Source organism: Tursiops truncatus, chromosome 4 (genome assembly GCF_011762595.2).
Source record: "Tursiops truncatus isolate mTurTru1 chromosome 4, mTurTru1.mat.Y, whole genome shotgun sequence".
Taxonomy (NCBI): Eukaryota; Metazoa; Chordata; class Mammalia; order Artiodactyla; family Delphinidae; genus Tursiops; species Tursiops truncatus.
The window spans coordinates 69,020,317-69,038,388 of record NC_047037.1 but is presented as its reverse complement, the minus strand read 5'-3'; the positions used below and the strand labels follow the sequence as shown (position 1 = coordinate 69,038,388).

At 40.1% G+C, this 18,072-nt stretch overlaps 1 protein-coding gene across 1 annotated transcript in view; it reads left to right on the top strand.

Annotated features, from left to right (window-relative positions):
* ATP13A4 (ATPase 13A4) overlaps positions 1 to 18,072 on the top strand; it is a 145,038-nt gene that overhangs the window by 98,110 nt on the left and 28,856 nt on the right. Inside the window, exons 13-18 of the mRNA XM_019923232.2 lie at positions 2,279 to 2,340; positions 7,158 to 7,308; positions 8,871 to 8,957; positions 9,186 to 9,339; positions 10,479 to 10,590; positions 17,380 to 17,504. Of these exons, the coding sequence (XP_019778791.2) occupies positions 2,279 to 2,340; positions 7,158 to 7,308; positions 8,871 to 8,957; positions 9,186 to 9,339; positions 10,479 to 10,590; positions 17,380 to 17,504 (691 nt within the window). The remainder of the gene's footprint in view (positions 1 to 2,278; positions 2,341 to 7,157; positions 7,309 to 8,870; positions 8,958 to 9,185; positions 9,340 to 10,478; positions 10,591 to 17,379; positions 17,505 to 18,072) is intronic.

Below are 18,072 nucleotides of genomic sequence, written 5' to 3'. Positions count from 1 at the left end.
TTTAATGTTACTCACAGTTCCCCTAGACAGAAGAGTCTCACCAGGCAAGGCCCCAGGAGGAATGCCAGATTTTGATCAGGAAGCAAAGCAGGAGTGAGGCGAGTGCTTGGGTTATGGCCTTTATAGGAGTTTCTGCAGGAAGGGCAAGACAGAGCAGGGTACACAGCTGACAGTTGGCTAGTGTGAATGATTTTGGTGGGCTTTGGGCTATAGGAATGGTCTTTAGTTGTCTAGTAGCTGGCGCTGGGGTGATTAAGTCAGAGAGAGTGTTTCCTGGGGAATCTGGTCAGATAGAGAAGGTATGACTCCTGACTGGTTAGTTTGCATATCAAAGACATGCTGTTGGCCGAGACCCTGGTTATCTCTAAGAATTGGCTAGCCCCAAGGAGGCAGTCTGTCCGTCAGAAAGGTTTCTTAAGTTAAACTTTTGGTGGTGGGCACACTGTATGGTATACAGAAGTAGAACTATAATGCTGTGCACACAAAACTTATATAATTTTAGTTATAGAATGTAAACCACCGTTTTCACAATTAAAAATAGATTTAAAAGAGAGAGAGATTTTGTAACATGTCAAATATCATAATATACAGAAAATTCGAAAAGATATAAAACCCGAGGACATTGTAGGCAGGCGAATGTGGGCAAGGAGTCAGGAGAGCAATAGAGTGTGATTTTGATCAGAGCAGAACATTAGTAACAGGAGAGGGTGTTGTAGACTTCAAATGTATGGCTAAGAAATTTTTACATACTCTTTAGGCAGTGGGGAGCCATCGAAGGTGTTTTCTCTTCTTTTTTTATTGTTGCCTTCCATTTTCTTAATTTATTTTTTATTGTGGCAAAAGATACATAACATAAAATTTGCCGTTTTAACCATTTTTATGTGGCTTTAAGTGTATTCACATTTCTGTGCAACCATCACCACTATCCATCTCCAGAGCTTCTTCCCTCTTCCCAAACGGAAACTCAGTACCCATTAAACGGTACAGTGAAGGTTTTTGAAAGCAGAGAATTAATGGGATCAGAGCTGTATTTTATAATTACTTGTAATTACTTTATAATTACTTGTATTTTATAATTACTTGAATATCAGAGAGATCTACCGAGAACAGAAGGTTAATATGGCTGTTGCCACCATCTCAATATTATTTTGTGATCAAACTAGCATCATAAGAAAAGATGTTCTGGTTCTAGGATCATGTTATCCTTGGACTTGGAAAACGAAACAGGGGGTGGGAAAGATAATTGTGATATGAATTTGAATAAAAAATTAAGTAATAATTATGAGCAATTATCATTATTCTCAGCTCTTACTCTATGCCAGACATTAAGCACTTTGTAGTATCTCATTTAATTTTTAAAAACAACCCTATATGATTATGACCATGTTACTGATAAGGGCTCTGATGTTTAGGGGGATTAAATAATTGGCGCAGGTCACACAGCTGGTGTTTTAGCCCAGTCCAAGCTCTTCATCACCGCGCTGAGAGAAATACCAACAAACCCCTTTTTACCAAATAGATGTCAAATAGCAAACTATAATATTTCTTTAGAACAGTGAAAAATTCTACTTCCATTACTTGTTTCTGATGACATACTTTTAACCTTTGCTATAAGTGCTGGGACTCACCCATTTTTAAAAAATTGTATTGAAGTATAGTTGATTTACAATGTTGTGTTTAGTTTCTGCTGCACAGCAAAGTGACTCAGCTATACATATATATATTCTTTTCCTTATTCTTTTCCATTATGGTTTATCACAGGATACTGAATATATTTCCCTGTGCTATACAGTAGGACCCTGTTTTTTATCCATCCTATATATAATAGTTTGCATCTGTTAATCCCAAACTCCCAATCCATCCCTCCGTCACTGCCCCCATCCTTGGCAACCACGAGGCTGTTCTCTTTATCTGTGGAGACTCACCCATTTTATAGCTCTTAAAAGCAGGCTTACCAAGGACTCTCCCATCCATTCAGTCTTCTGTTAAGTTCTCGAAACAAGCCTCTGAAATATGTAAGGCAGGTACCGTTTTCTTCCCTTTATTGCTGAGAACACTAAAGTTCAAAGAGATTAAGTGCCAGCTTGTCACACAACTGCTGTGAGTTCATCAAATCTTCCACCCAGGACTCCGGATACCCACCTTATTGTGTCCTTCCTTGAAGAGCTGATCTTGATCATGTGTTGTGACATATATTTTCCTGTTAAAACATAGCTTATCAGTGTCAGTGTGGGGCTGCTGCATCTTCAGAGTCAACCGAGCTCTTGTTTCTGTTTAGACAGGTACCTTAACAAGGGATGGCTTGGATCTCTGGGGAGTCGTGCCCTGTGATAGGAGTGGGTGAGTACTTGGGACCAAATGCATTGTCATTTCTCTTTTCCCAGAACTCTTTGTTTTTCTTCCTGAATACTAATAATGGAAAGATTTTGGCACTGGCTTTGGTGAGCAGTAGTTGCCAGAGTATCTTCATTTAATTTCTCTTCTTGACTACTTCCAAAGCTCACTAAAACGTGCATATTTCCTCCACCCCAGTCCCAGCCCCGGGACACTCACAGAACCAAGGAGATGAAGGGCAAGTCTTGACACTGCATTTAAATCTTTGCTAAAATGTGATTTGCTGTCAGCATATTAGTTCAGGGCCAGTGTGTGTCATTTGGACAGTACCAAGACACTGTCCTTCAAGGAGGTAACATTTCTTGTACAAACTGAAGCTTTTCCATGTGCTAGGAGGAACACTGCCCTGACTTGTAGACACTGAATTTCAGAACGAGGAACATCTGTGGAACCACAGCTAGTGTACTTCGTTTTCCTTGGTATTCTAGTTCTGGCAACACTACTTTCTGGCTGCCAGAAACTCCTCTTTTCTGGCCAGAATGGACTCCGTTTTGGCAGTTTACAACTTAACGTGGTAAAGATTTCCATGTCCCTCTGCTGGGGCTCTCTTGTTTGAGTTTGCTTCTCTGCCTGCTTTTTCTCCCCACTGCAACTTCCAGCCTTATCAGAACACGAACATATGACAAGTTCAGGTTTTGAGGGTTTTTTTTTTTAAATTGAGGTATAGGTGATTTCAGGTTTTTTTAAATTAATTTTTTTGTCTTTTTTTTTTTTTTGCTTTTGAATTTCATTTTATTTATTTTTTTATACAGCAGGTCCTTATTAGTCATCCATTTTATACACATCAGTATATGCATGTCAATCCCAATCGCCCAATTCATCACGCCACCACCCCACCCCCTGCCACTTTCCCCCCTTGGTGTCCATACGTTTGTTCTCTGCATTTGTGTCTCAATTTCTGCCTTGCAAACCAGTTCATCTGTACCATATTTCTAGGTTCCACATATATGCGTTAACATACGATATTTGTTTTTTTCTTTCTGACTTACTTCACTCTGTATGACAGTCTCTAGATCCATCCACATCCCTACAAATGACCCAATTTCGTTCCTTTTTATGGCTGAATAATATTCCATCGTATATATGTACCACTTCTTCTTTATCCATTCATCTGTCGATGGGCATTTAGGTTGCTTCCATGACCTGGCTATTGCAAATAGTGCTGCAATGAACATTGGGGTGCATGTGTCTTTTCGAATTATGGTTTTCTCCAGATATATGCCCAGGAATGGGATTGCTGGATTATATGGTAGCTCTATTTTTAGTTTTTTAAGGAATCTCCATACTGTTCTCCGTAGTGACTGTATCAATTTACATCCGCAGCAACAGGGTAGGAGAGTTCCATTTTCTCCACACCTTCTCCAGCATTTATTGTTTGTAGATTTTTTGATGATGGCCATTCTAACCGGTGTGAGGTGATACCTCATTGTAGCTTTGATTTGCATTTCTCTAATAATTAGTGATGTTGAGCGTCTTTTCATGTGCCACTTAGCCATCTGTACGTCTTTTTTGGAGAAATGTCTGCTTAGCTCTTCCTCCCATTTTTTGGTGGGGTTGTTTGTTTTTTAGATATTGAGCTGCATGAGCTCAGGTTTTGTTTTTTGTTTTTTTTGAGGCAAAGGAATACGACTTTATTCGGAAAGCCAGCAGGTTTTGTTTTTTTAATGAAAATATTTCCCTCTCATACTTGCAACCTAAATCACAAAGCATCTTATACATAAAAGGTACCTCATGATTCTTCTGCATTATGCAAATGACATATGATTTATCCATAAAATGTTTTAATTATATATGTTTAACACATTTTCATATTAATGTATTATTTATAAACAAGTCCATTTCTGGAGTTGAAAAATTAATCCTGGTGCTTCTAACCATTTTAGTCTATAGAAGGAGGCTGTTACAAGTGGTAACTTTCTAAAGTTCTTTTCATTTTCTCTTGAAAATAGATTTGGATATATACCTGGTCTTCTTGTTTTTAGTATTTTCCTGTTTCAGTGTCTATAAAAAATATATGCATTTATTCAAATATGTGAGCATTCAGAGAGCAGTCTTTTTCTTATTTATATTTGTGTGCCTAATGCCATATAGCACTATAGGAGGCACACATAGTAGATTCACAATAAATGTTTGTTTATTTAAAGTGAACTTAATATGTTCCATCTTTTGAATGCTCTTCTCCTTATTGAATTGACATCCTCTTATTCACAAAACTTTTAAAACTTTCTGTTTCTAAAAGTGACTTGTCAAATTTAAATAAAAATAATTGATATACTATTTAGATTATTGATAGATTAATCCAACCTGTCACTCTCCTACCCCCTCCCTCCTTTCCCTCCTTCAAAAAGGTTAAAGTTGGCTCTAAATGACTAAAAGAGCAATTAAACCTTTTTAAAAAAATTTTTTTTAAGTATTTATTTATTTATTTGGCTGCATCAGGTCTAGTCACGGCACATGGGCTCTTCGTTGTGATGTGCAGGCTTCTCTCTAACTGTGGTGCGCAGGCTCAGTAGTTCCAGCATGTGGGCTCTCTAGTTGTGGCACATGGGCTCTAGAGCTCACGGGCTCAGTAGTTGCGGCACTCAGTCTTAGCTGCCCCACGGCATGTGGGATCTTAGTTCCCTGACCAGGGATTGAACCCACGTCCCTTGCATTGGAAGGCGGATTTTTAACCACTGGACCACCAGGGAATTCCCCCAAAGTTTTTTTAATTGACAAATTTAACTGATAGAATAAGAGAAAACAGATTAAATTCTAAGCAAGAAGTCAGCACCTGACTTAGTCGCTGTTAAATATCTTATTGTAAACTGTAAGCTCATTTCTAATAATTCTTATCTTTTCCAAAGAGGGCCTGCCTAATGTGCCAGGTACTTCAAAGTCATTGGAAGTCTACCTGAGCTACCTGGTCTTGATAAGTCATAAACATTCAAATAATAGTTCAAGGTCAGGGATGACAGAGGGTTCTATTTATTTTTGTGCAAACCAGGGTCTGGCCCGATCCTCCCAAACTCAGAACTGTGTATTCAGAATTACATACGGAAGACAGTTTGTGTGCCATCTTAAAGATAAGATTCTTTTTTCCTGATCTGTGTTTGCTTTACAGCGTGAGCTTGAGAATCTGTATTAATCACTGATGGTGACTGCTTCCTTTTAGATGTTTACTAAAATACCAGAGACATATTGTAACCACTGAGATAACTTGATCTTTCAATATATAATGATATGATCAACAGGCTCCGTGGAGAGGTTTTTGAGCTCTTAAGGAAGCTTGAATGGGGAAACCAGGAAGAAATGTGGCTGAATTACGAGTTAACATTCCGATGTACATGCTTTCAGGAACAAAACGCTAGAGCAACCGAAGGAAAGGCAGGGTCCATATCATGAGAGATAATAGTCTGATCCTGGAGACTGTGTTTTAAGACAAACTATGGTAAATAGTAAAAATTACAAATTCTTTCAAGAAACAGTAACTAGGAAGGTCAGAGGTCTGGAAACTGCACATTGAAAGCACAGCTAGAGGTTCCTGTGTAATCCCAGAGGAAGGGAGTATTAAAGGGGGTACAGCCAAGCTGGCCACAGATCTGAAGGAAGTTGACATGTGGAGGAGGAGGAACAAGTAGATTCTGACTGGCTCCAAGAATCAGATTTGGCCTTAATCCAGGAAGCACCTTCAGCCGCTCAGGGTCCACCAAATAGTATGGCCTGCCTTGTGAACCACTTACTGTGCTAAACATGTAAGAAGGGACTGACCAATAAGGTCCAGAGGACATCCTTTTGTAGGCCCAGTGCCAAACTTGATGACTTCAACTCTGAGTTAGTAAAAGAACCCTGCATATGATGTTTGAGTTGTATCTCGGTAGATTTTAGATGAGGGGACTTTCTACAGAAAGCAATGGTGATGATGGCTGCAATATAGATCCTAGATGCCGGGGTGGAAGAGGAGAATGCCGTGTCCTTTTCAAAATGTCTTTTAAAAATTTCATTTCTTGGGGCTTCCCTGGTGGCTCAGCGGTTGAGAGTCCGCCTGCCGATGCAGGGGACATGGGTTCGTGCCCCAGTCCGGGAAGATCCCACATGCCGCGGAGCGGCTGGGCCCGTGAGCCATGGCCACTGAGCCTGCACGTCCGGAGCCTGTGCTCAGCAACGGGAGAGGCCACGACAGTGAGAGGCCTGCGTACCGCAAAAAAAAAAAAAAAAAAAATTCATTTCTTTACCATTATGGTCTTTCAGATTTCCAGTAACCAACTCATTCATTTATTTGCTCTTAAATTTGTTGACTGTCTGCTGTGGGCCAAACATCAGATATGTTGGAGAGAGAAATATGGAAGAGACAGCCCTGCCCTGAAGAATAGATTGAAGGAGATACACAGATATACACAAGTAGCTATAGTATGAGCTAGCCTGTTCTGTCTCACAGCATAAGAGATAAAGTGGTCTGGAAGCTCAGGTGGGAGTGGACGCACTTAGAACTAAGGGTGATACTTCTAGCTCTTTCTATACCTCTGGATTTAAGTCAGTGCCAGAGAGACGTGAAGGAAAAGAGGGAAGAAAGAGCTTGAGAGAACCTCAGGACTTTTTCTCATACTCATTGAACTTATGTAAGGATGATGGATGAAGGAAGCACTATTCATTTGGGGAGATTAGAGTGTAGATGTGTAATGTGACAAAGTATATCAACTTATTTTTTAAAAGGATGGTCACCTCCAGAAGCTCCATTCTGGCCTGCAGAAATAGACTAAAGCCCTTTCCCTTTTCTCCTTTAGCTTCCAGGAAGTCCACAGCTTTGCCTCGGGCAAGGTTCTGCCCTGGGGCCCACTGTATGCAGCCATGGCCAGCTGCCATTCTCTGATCCTCCTGGATGGGACCATCCATGGAGACCCACTGGACCTCAAAATGTTTGAAGCTACTACCTGGGTAAGCTTCTGTTCTGCAAAGATTCTAAGAAGCTTCTTCAATGCCAGACCAAGCCAGGTGTTATCATAGCTATTCAATACTCATAAAAATGTGAGGTCTCCAATATGGAGTACATATGGCAGTGAGGGGCAAACTCATCCGAGCCCCAGTTTTCTCCTCTGTACAGTGTATTTCCATATTAGGGTTATTGCGAGGATTAAGTGGAAGGACGCATTAAAAAAAATCCCTGGTGCTGTGCCTGGAATATATTACCAGCTCAATAGTATTAGTATAATTATTATATAATTATTTTCTAACCCTTTCCAGCTGTAGTATGAGCCATGTCTGGTTTCAGAGTTATCTAGAACATGGGGATTAGGAAACATCACTGTCCCCAGTGCTTAGGATAATTCGTTGTTACCAGGAGTTTTATTCCTACTACTTTAGTATTAATTTTGTCTCTAAGACTAGACAATGAAAAGGAAAACCATGAGGGATTTTGTTGAGACTCTGAAGTAGATTTCAGATCAAATGGCCTTGTTCAGGAGGAGGAATCCGGCTCTCCCGGTTCTAGTCTTGACTCTGTTCTGATTGACTCCTTCACCTCGTGAGGTCATCTCTCCTGTTGGGGTTTTCCATAACTTTAAAATGAGGGGATTGAATTAGACCAGCAATGTTCACCTAAAAGAAAACAAAAAAGCTGGAATCTTTTCTTAAAAGGAAATTTTATTCAAAAGCATCCTACACAAAACAAATCGTTGGGTTACTCTGGTTGAGATAGCAAAATGGGGAGTAAAAGCACAGCTTAGGGAACACACATCCCCACCTACTTAGCTACAAGCCCGCCTCCCCCCCGTATAGCCTGGTTCAGCTCCAGGCCCCTGTGATACATGTGTGAGCCCCACTGAAGGAGACAATCTTTAGGGTCCCTTTCATCACTCACAGGGCATGGTTCTGTAGCAGTCTGATGTAACTTTCTCCATCCTTCTTGGGTTACTGTTTCTGTACCTTTAAGTAGGGATTATAATTTCTTCTCTGAGATTTTTTTCTGCCACTCAATGAGATGATTATAAAGCATTTTGGCATCTTTGAGTAAAAGGTTCCTCTGACTATAATTTAGGGTCTGTATTATAGCAATTCCCGAGTGTTTACTGAACATTAACCACATACGTCACAGTCCCTGCCCTGCTGTACCGTGGGCATCATCAATCCAAATTAGACAGAGAGGGAAGAGCAGGAGAGTGAACCAGGAGAAAAAAGGCAGAAAGGTGCGAGCTATTCACGCTCAGTGTTTTCAAGTTAAGCCCTTCAGAAATGGAGAATGAGCCTTTATGCAGCACCTTCCAGCAGAGAAAGCAGGAGAAATTGCATGAATAATTCAGAAGTGTCTGCCCTTCAAGTTCCTAGCATTTCCGATGCATTATTTTTGTGTGTGGCGAATTTAGTCTGGCTCACCTCCGTGTAGCTGAGGGAGGAGAAAATATTGAGACAGCTTGAGATTTTCTCAAGGGAAGGGTTTGAGCACAGTATTAGTGGATGAACAAGAAAGAAATCTCTACAATGAAACATCCTGTTTGAAATAGGAAATGGTGGTTTCCGGGCATGATTTCCACATCAAGGGAGCACCAGCATGCACCATGGTTGTTAAGCCCTGCAAAACAGCCAGCCAGGTAAGCCTTGCCTGCTCTCCACTCCACAAAACCCAACTCAGAAGGAAAGTCCTGGCAGGCCCACAATTTTGAAAGCTCAGAGATGTGTCTCTTTGAATTCCACATGTGAAAATTGGTGAGACCTTGTTTCCCTTATTTGCTAAGCTAAGGATTGGAAAAGGAGTAATTAATTTCCAATAGCTAGAAGCCATGTGGTGTGTCCCTCTCCATTCCCCATCCCTCACCCAGGTCCCAGTGGAAGGAATCGCAATCCTGCATCAGTTTCCATTCTCATCAGCGCTGCAGAGGATGACAGTCATTGTCCAAGAGATGGGGGGTGACTGGCTGGCGTTCATGAAAGGTGCACCAGAGAGGGTGGCCAGCTTTTGCCAACCTGAGACAGGTAAGTGGACAGACTTATATTACAATGGGCAAATCTGTATTTCCAACCCACATATGTCCCCTCAGCATTTGATCAGTGAATCCAATTGCCCACTGGCCATCACCAATTGGATGACTCACTGGCATCTCAAACTCGGTACCAAAACCAAGCTTATCTTTCTCACTCTCTCTATTTCCCATCTTAGTGAATGAAGGTACTACTCCCCCATCCCAGTTTAGGATTCTTCCTGGATTCCTCTCTCTCCCTCAGTGCCTCTGTCTTGTCAATTGCTAATCCATGGCCCTGTCACTCCATCACCTCAGGCCCTCATCATCCCTCCACTGGATCACTTCATAGTTGGTGAATTTGTTCCCTGCCCCACAGTGTCCCCTACTCTTCACACTGTGACCGGATTGTTTTTTCTGTCACACAGTATAATTATGTTAGCACATTCCTGCTTTCATTCTTGGATTGCTTCTCATAGACTCCAGGATAATCTCCTTTAGGATCATATCTAAGGCCTTCATGATCTGACTCCTATCAAACTTCCCAGAGTTTCCTTACCACTCCTATCTTCACATCCTGTGCTCCCCCTGAGATGAACTATCAAGGTTTGCTGTCTCATGGCCCTGTGCCTGAGCACATGATGCTCCCTCAGCCAAAATGCCCTTTCCCTTCTCCATCTAATCGCATCCTCCCTGTCTGATAGATGCACCAAGTGTTTCCGTAGCATGCTGTAACTGCCTGGATCATAGCAAGGATCTCATTCGATTGTATTGTTAGTCTACTGGCTGTTACCCTACTAGACAAAGATCCTCAGGGTGGCAATTGCAGTGCAATCTCTGCATAGCTAATTCCTGACCCATAGTAGACTCAATAAATATTTGATGGTTAAACTGGAGAAAAAAAGAATCATACACTTTTCCCATTCTTCTTCTTCTTTTTGTTTTTTGAATGCTTCCTTTTCATTTCTGCTTCACTGGATCCCAAGAGGTCAATCGTGACAATGTAGTAATATTTAACATTCCCACTGACTTGTTTGTGTACATTTTTAGAGGTGTGTTTTCTTGGGCAAGAGTTGGATCTCTTTGTAAAGAATTTCTCTCCCAGTTCTAGCTGAGTTCATATTGCATACTAATCTTGTGTTATTTTCTGAACAGTACCAACTAGTTTTGTTAGTGAACTTCAGATTTACACGACACAGGGCTTCCGGGTCATAGGACTGGCCTACAAAAAGCTGGAAATGGACCATCATACCACTGCCTTGATGAGGTAAATGGGGTGGGGGGAGTTTTGATAAAGCAGAATGGTTTCGCGGGAAGACGCACCAGACTGGGCAGTGGACCCAGCAACACAGCTTACTGAATTTGTGTGCCTGAAATGCCTCTGAACTTAGTAAATGGGGATATAGTCATCCCTGCCCTGCCTAAATCACAAAGCTGATGTAAACACTGACTGGGAGAACTGATGAGAAATAGCTGTATAAATGGTAAAGTATGATGTGATTGTACAGCTTTGTGAAGACAGATATACGAATACAGCCCATGTTTCAGAGGGTTTGAAATTGTGGTCATGCCCCCATTTTGAACCAAATATAAGTTTGGTTTTAAATTATTTTTGGTAATTAATTAGCTATTTTGGGATTTTATTATTTTTTATTTTATTTTTTTTAACATCTTTATTGGGGTATAATTGCTTTACAATGATGTGTTAGTTTTTGCTTTATAACAAAGTGAATCAGTTATACATATACAAATGTTCCCATATCTCTTCCCTCTTGCATCTCCCTCCTTCCCACCCTCCCCATCCCACCCTTCCAGGTGGTCACAAAGCACCGAGCTGATCTCCCTGTGCTATGTGGCTGCTTCCCACTAGCTATCTACCTTATGTTTGGTAGTGTATATATGTCCATGCCTCTCTCTTGCTTTGTCACAGCTCACCCTTCCCCCTCCCCATATCCTCAAGTCCGTTCTCTAGTAGGTCTGTGTCTTTATTCCTGTCTTACCCCTAGGTTCTTCATGACATTTTTTTTCTTAAATTCCATATATATGTGTTAGCATACGGTATTTGTCTTTCTCTTGCTGACTTACTTCACTCTGTATGACAGACTCTAGGTCTATCCACCTCATTACAAATGGCTCAATTTCGTTTCTTTTTATGGCTGAGTAATATTCTATTGTATATATGTGCCACATCTTCTTTATCCATTCATCTGTCGATGGACACTTAGGTTGCTTCCATGTCCTGGCTATTGTAAATAGAGCTGCAATGAACTTTGTGGTACATGACTCTTTTTGAATTATGGTTTTCTCAGGGTATATGCCCAGTAATGGGTCATATGGTAGTTCTATTTTTAGTTTTTTGACAAACCTCCATACTGTTCTCCATAGTGGCTGTATCAATTTACATTCCCACCAAGAGCGCAAGAGGGTTCCCTTTTCTCCACACCCTCTCCAGCATTTATTGTTTGTAGATTTTTTGATGATGGCCATTCTGACCGGTGTGAGGTGATACCTCATTGTAGTTTTGATTTGCATTTCTCTAATGATTAGCGATGTTGAGCATCCTTTTGTGTGTTTGCTGGCAATCTCTATATATTCTTTGGAGAAAAGTCTATTTAGGTCTTCTGCCCATTTTTGGATTGGGTTGTGTTTTTTTTTTTTTTGATATTGAGCTGCATGAGCTGCTTGTATATTTTGGAGATTAATCCTTTGTCAGTTGCATCATTTGCAAATATTTTCTCCGATTCTGACGGTTGTCTTTTCATCTAGTTTATGGTTTCCTTTGCTGTGCAAAAGCTTTTAAGTTTCACTATGTCCCTTTGTTTATTTTTGTTTTTATTTCCATTTCTCTAGGAGGTGGGTCCAAAAGGATCTTGCTGTGTTTTATGTCATGGAGTGTTCTGCCTCTAAGTGTTCTCCTCTAGAGTGTTTTCCTCTAAGACTTTTATAGTGTCTGGCCTTACATTTAGGCCTTTAATCCATTTTCAGTTTATTTTTGTGTATGGTGTTAGGAAGTGTTGTAATTTCATGATTTTACATGTAGCTGTCCAGTTTTCCCAGCACCACTTATTGAAGAGGCTGTCATTTCTCCATGTATATTCTTGCCTCCTTTATCAAAGATAAGGTGACCAAATGTGCATGGGTGTATCTCTGGGCTTTCTATCCTGTTCCATTGATCTACATTTCTGTTTTTGTGCCAGTACCATACTGCCTTGATTATTGTAGCTTTGTAGTACAGTGTGAAATCAGGGAGCCTGATTCCTCCAGCTCCTTTTTTCTTTCTCAAGATTGCTTTGGCTATTCGGGGTCTGTTGTGATTCCATACAAATTGTGAAATTTTTTGTTCTAGTTCTGTGAAAAATGCTATTGGTAATTTGATAGGGATTGCATTGAATCTGTAGATTGCTTTGGGTAGTATAGTCATTTTCCCAATGTTCATTCTTCCAATCCAAGAACATGGTATATCTCGCCATCTGTTTGTATAGTCTTTAATTTCTTTCATCAGTGTCTTATAGTTTTCGGCATACAGGTCTTTTGTCTCCTTAGGTAGGTTTATACCTAGGTATTTTTTTCTTTTTGTTGCAGGGGTACATGGGAGTGTTTCCTTAATTTCTCTTTCAGATATTTCATCATTAGTGTATAGGAATGCAAGAGATTTCTGTGCATTAGTTTTTTGGTTTTTTCTTTTTTTGTGGTACGTGGGCCTCTCACTGTCGTGGCCTCTCCCGTTGCGGAGCACAGGCTCCAGACGTGCAGGCTCAGCGGCCATGGCTCATGGGCCCAGCCGCTCTGCGACACGTAGGATCTTCCCAGACCGGGGCATGAACCCATCTCCCCTGCATTGGCAGGCAGACTCTCAACCACTGCGCCACCAGGGAAGTCTGTGTGTCAGTTTTGTATCCTGCTACTTTACCAGATTCATTGATTAGCTCTGGTAGTTTTCTGGTAGCATCTTTCGGATTCTCTATGTATAGTATCATGTCACCTGAAAACAGTCACAGTTTTACTTCTTTTCTGATTTGGATTCCTTTTATTTCTTTTTCTTCCCTAACTGCTGTGCCTAAAACTTCCAAAACTATGTTGAGTAATAGTGGTGAGAATGAGCAACCTTGTCTTGTTCCTGATCTTAGTGGAAATGGTTTCAGTTTTTCACCATTGAGAACGACGTTGGCTGTGGTTTGTCATATATGGCCTTTATTATTTTGAGGTAAGTTCCCTCTGTGCCTACTTTCTGAGGGGTTTTATCATAAATTGGTTTTGAAATTTGTCAAAAGTTTTTCTGTATCTATTGAGATGATCAATGGTTTTCCTCCTTCAATTTGTTAATATGGTGTATCACATTGATTGATTTGTATATTTTGAAGTATCCTTGCATTCCTGGGATAAACCCCACTTGATTATGGTGTATGATCCTTTTAGTGTACTGTTGGATTCTGTTTGCTAGTATTTTGTTGATGATTTTTGCATGTATGTTCATCAGTGATATTGGCCTGTAGTTTTCTTTCTTTGTGGCATCTTTGGTTTTGGTATCTGGGTGATGGTGGCCTCGTAGAATGAGTTTGGGAGTGTTCCTCCTTCTGATATATTTTGGAAGAGTTTGAGAAGGATAGGTGTTAGCTCTTCTCTAAATGTTTGATAGAATTCGCCTGTGATGCCATCTGGTCCTGGGCTTTTGTTTGTTAGAAGATTTTTAATCACAGTCTCAATTTCAGTGCTTGTGATTGGTCTGTTTATATTTTCTATTTCTGCCTGATTCAGTCTTGGAAGGTTGTGCTTTTCTAAGAATTTGTACATTTCTTCCAAGCTGTGCATTTTATTGGCATAGAGTTGCTTGTAGTAATCTCTCATGAGCCTTTGTATTTCTGCATGTCTGTTGTTACTTCTCCTTTTTAATTTCTAATTCTGTTGATTAGAGTCTTGTCCCTTTTTTTCTTGATGAGTCTGGCTCATGGTTTATCAATTTTGTTTATCTTCTCAAAGAACCAGCTTTTAGTTTTATTGATCTTTGCTACTGTTTCCTTCATTTCTTTTTCATTTATTTCTGATCTGATCTTTATGATTTCTTTCCTTCTGCTAACTTTGGGGTTTTTTTGTTCTTCTTTCTCTAACTGCTTTAGCTGTAGGGTTAGGTTGTTTAGTTGAGATGTTTCTTGTTTCTTTAGGTAGGATTGTATTGCCATAAACTTCCCTCTTACAACTGTTTTTGCTGCATCCCATAGGTTTTGAGTAATCCTGTCTTAATTGTCATTTGCTTCTAGGTATTTTTTGATTTCCTCTTGGATTTCTTCAGTGATCTCTTGGTTATTTAGTAGTGTATTGTTTAGCCTCCATGTGTTTGTATTTTTTACAGATTTTTTTCCTGTACTTGATATCTAGTCTCATAGCGTTGTGGGCAGAAAAGATACTTGATATGATTTCAATTTCCTTAAATTTACCAAAGCTTGATTTGTGACTGAAGATAGGATCTATCCTGGAGAATGTTCCATGAGCACTTGAGAAGAAAGTGTATTCTGTTGTTTTTGCATGGAATGTCCTATAAATATCAATTAGTCCACCTCATCTAATGTGTCGTTTAAAGCTTGTGTTTCCTTATTTATTTTAATTTTGGATGATCTGTCCAATGGTGAAGGTGGGGTGTTTAAGTCCCCTACTATTATTTTGTTACTGTCGATTTCCCCTTTTATGGCTGTTAGCATTTGCGTTATGTATTGAGGTTCTCCTATGTTGGGTGCATACATATTTACAATTGTTATATCTTCTTCTTGGATTGCTCCCTTGATCATTATATAGTGTCCTTCTTTGTCTCTTGTAATAGTCTTTATTTTAAAGCCTATTTTGTCTGATATGAGAATTGTTACTCCAGCTTTCTTTTGATTTCCATTTGCATGGAATACCTTTTTCCATCTCCTCACTTTCAGTCTGTATGTGTCCCTAGGTCTGAAGCCAGTCTCTTGTAGACAGCATATGTACAGGTCTTGTTTTTGTATCCATTCAGCCAGTCTATGTCTTTTGGTTGGAGCATTTAATCCATTTACATTTAAGGTAGTTATCGATATGTATTTTCCTATTACCACTTTCTTAATTGTTTTGGGTTTGTTATTTTAAGTCTTTTCCTTCTTTTGTGTTTCTGCCTAGAGAAGTTTTTTAGCACTTGTTGTAAAGCTGGTTTGGTGGTGCTGAATTCTCAGCTTTTGATTATCTGTAAAGGTTTTATTTTCTCCCTCAAATCTGAATGATATCATTGCTGTGTAGAATAATCTTGGTTGTAGGTTTTTCCCTTTCATCACTTTAAATATGTCCTGCCACCCCCTTCTGGCTTGCTGAGTTTCTGCTAAAAGATCAGCTGTTAACCTTATGGGGATTTTCTTGTATGTTAATTGTTGCCTTTCTCTTGCTGCTTTTAATATTTTTTCTTTGTATTTAATTTTTGATAGTTTGATTAATATGTATCATGGCATGTTTCTCCTTGGATTTATCCTGTATGGGACTCTCTGCCCTTCCTGGACTTGATTGACTATTTCCTTACCCATATTGGGGAAGTTTTCAACTATAATCTCTTCAAATATTTTCTCCATCCCTTTCTTTTTCTCTTCTTCTTCTGGGACCCCTATAATTTGAATGTTGGTGTGTTTAATGTTGTCGAAGTGGTCTCTGAGATTGTCCTCAATTCTTTTCATTCTTTTTTCTTTATTCTGCTCTGTGTTATTTCCACTATTTTATCTTCCAGGTCACTTATCGTTCTTCTGCCCTAGTTATTCTGCTATCCATTCCTTCTAGATAATTTTTTATTTCGTTTATTGTGTTGTTCATCATTGTTTATTTGCTCTTTAGTTCTAAGTCCTTGTTAAATGTTTCTTGTATTTTCTCCATTCTATTTCTAAGATTTGGGATCAACTTTACTATCATTACTCTGAATTATTTTTCAGGTAGACTGCCTATTTCCTCTTCATTTGTTTTGTCTGGTGGGTTTTTGCCTTGCTCCTCCATCTGCTGTGTGTTTCTCTGTCTTCTCATTTTGCTTAACTTACTGTGTTTGGGGTCTCCTTCTTTCAGGTTGCAGGTTTATAGTTCCCGTTGTTTTTGGTGTCTGCTCCCAGTAGCTAAGGTTGGTTCAGTGGGTTGTGTAGGCTTTATGGTGGAGGGGACTAGTGCCTGTGTTCTGGTGGATGAGGCTGGGTCTTGTCATTCTGGTGGGCAGGACCATGTCTGGTGGTGTGTTTTGGGGTGTATGTGAACTTATTATGATTTTAGGCAGCTTCTCTGCTAATGGGTGGGGTTGTGTTCCTGTCTTGCTAGTTGTTTGGCATAGGGTGTCCAGCACTGTACCTTGCTGGTCATTGAGTGAAGCTGGGTCTTAGTGTTGAGATGGAGATCTCTGGGAGAGCTTTCACTGTTTGATATTACATGGGGCCAGGAGGTCTCTGGTGGACCAATGTCCTGAACTCGGCTCTCCAACCTTAGAGGCTCAAGCCTGATACCCGGCCAGAGCACCAAGACCCTGTCAGCCACATGGCCATGTACGTGGGGAGTTTCTTGCTTTTGGGATGTCTGAGGTCTTCTGCCAGCGTTCAGTAGGTGTTCTGTAGTAGATGTTCCACATGTAGATGTATTTCTGATTTATTTGTGGGGTGGAAGTTGTTCTCCACATCTTACTCCTCCGCCATCTTGAAGGCGCCTCACCTCACTTATGGTGTTTTCTCCCAGAGCTAGAACTCCCTGGTGGCTGTTAACAGGTATGGTGATGAAAATCACCACAGAAGATGGAAGACAGCTTTGTGGTCATTTAATTCATTCTCTACAAAGATTAAAGTTAATCTCATCCTTAATAAGCATCCTCTCTTCATTTCAGTTCTGTCAGAACAAAAGTCTCTATATCCTTGTGCCCCCTCCTGTTTTCTTTCTGGATAGTTTCTGCACACATTCAGTGTCCCAGGAATGGTGCGTGAACGAGTGAGTGGGGACCACTCTGAGAGGAAGATATCTGACTTTGTTTTTGTTTTGCTTCCTGTAAGAAAGACTGTAATGTGTGATTTCTGTTCCATCCTCCATATACTTCCAGGGACCAGGTAGAATCAGACCTGATATTTCTGGGATTGCTGATCTTGGAGAATCGACTGAAGGAAGAGACAAAACCTGCCCTGGAAGAGCTCATCTCAGCCCGGATAAGGACTGTAATGATCACAGGTATAGAACAAAGTGTGTGTGAAAACAGGAAGAATTTGATGTGGAAATAGGCAGAGATTCACTCATTTAGCAAATTTTGTTGACTTGCTACTATGGGCCAGACACTGTTCTAGACACTGGACATGGACAACAAAATAGGCAAAGTTATTACTCTGAGCATCCTTTTACATGGGTTAAGATAGAAAATCAATCATTCAATTGAATAAACAGCTACCAATAAGTGTTATGAGATACATAAAACAGGTGATGTGGTAAAGTGTGTCTGACCAGCTACTTTAGATGAGGTGTCCTTTCTGAGAGGGAACGTTTGAAATAACACCTGAATAAGAAGACATAAGCCATGCAAAGATGTTGATATTTATTATTAAATGTTCGGAGAAGCAGAATGCTTAGTCAGCATGGTCTGTAAAATACACTGAAGACCCATCAATGAGAGCTACAATTCTGGAGATTAAAAAATGCTGTCCCTTCTACTCCCACTCCCAAACTCCAAATCACAAACAAGGGAGCAGTGAGAAAAGATGGTGCAAGAGAAATGTGTGAAATTTCTTAATGAATGCTTCCGAGT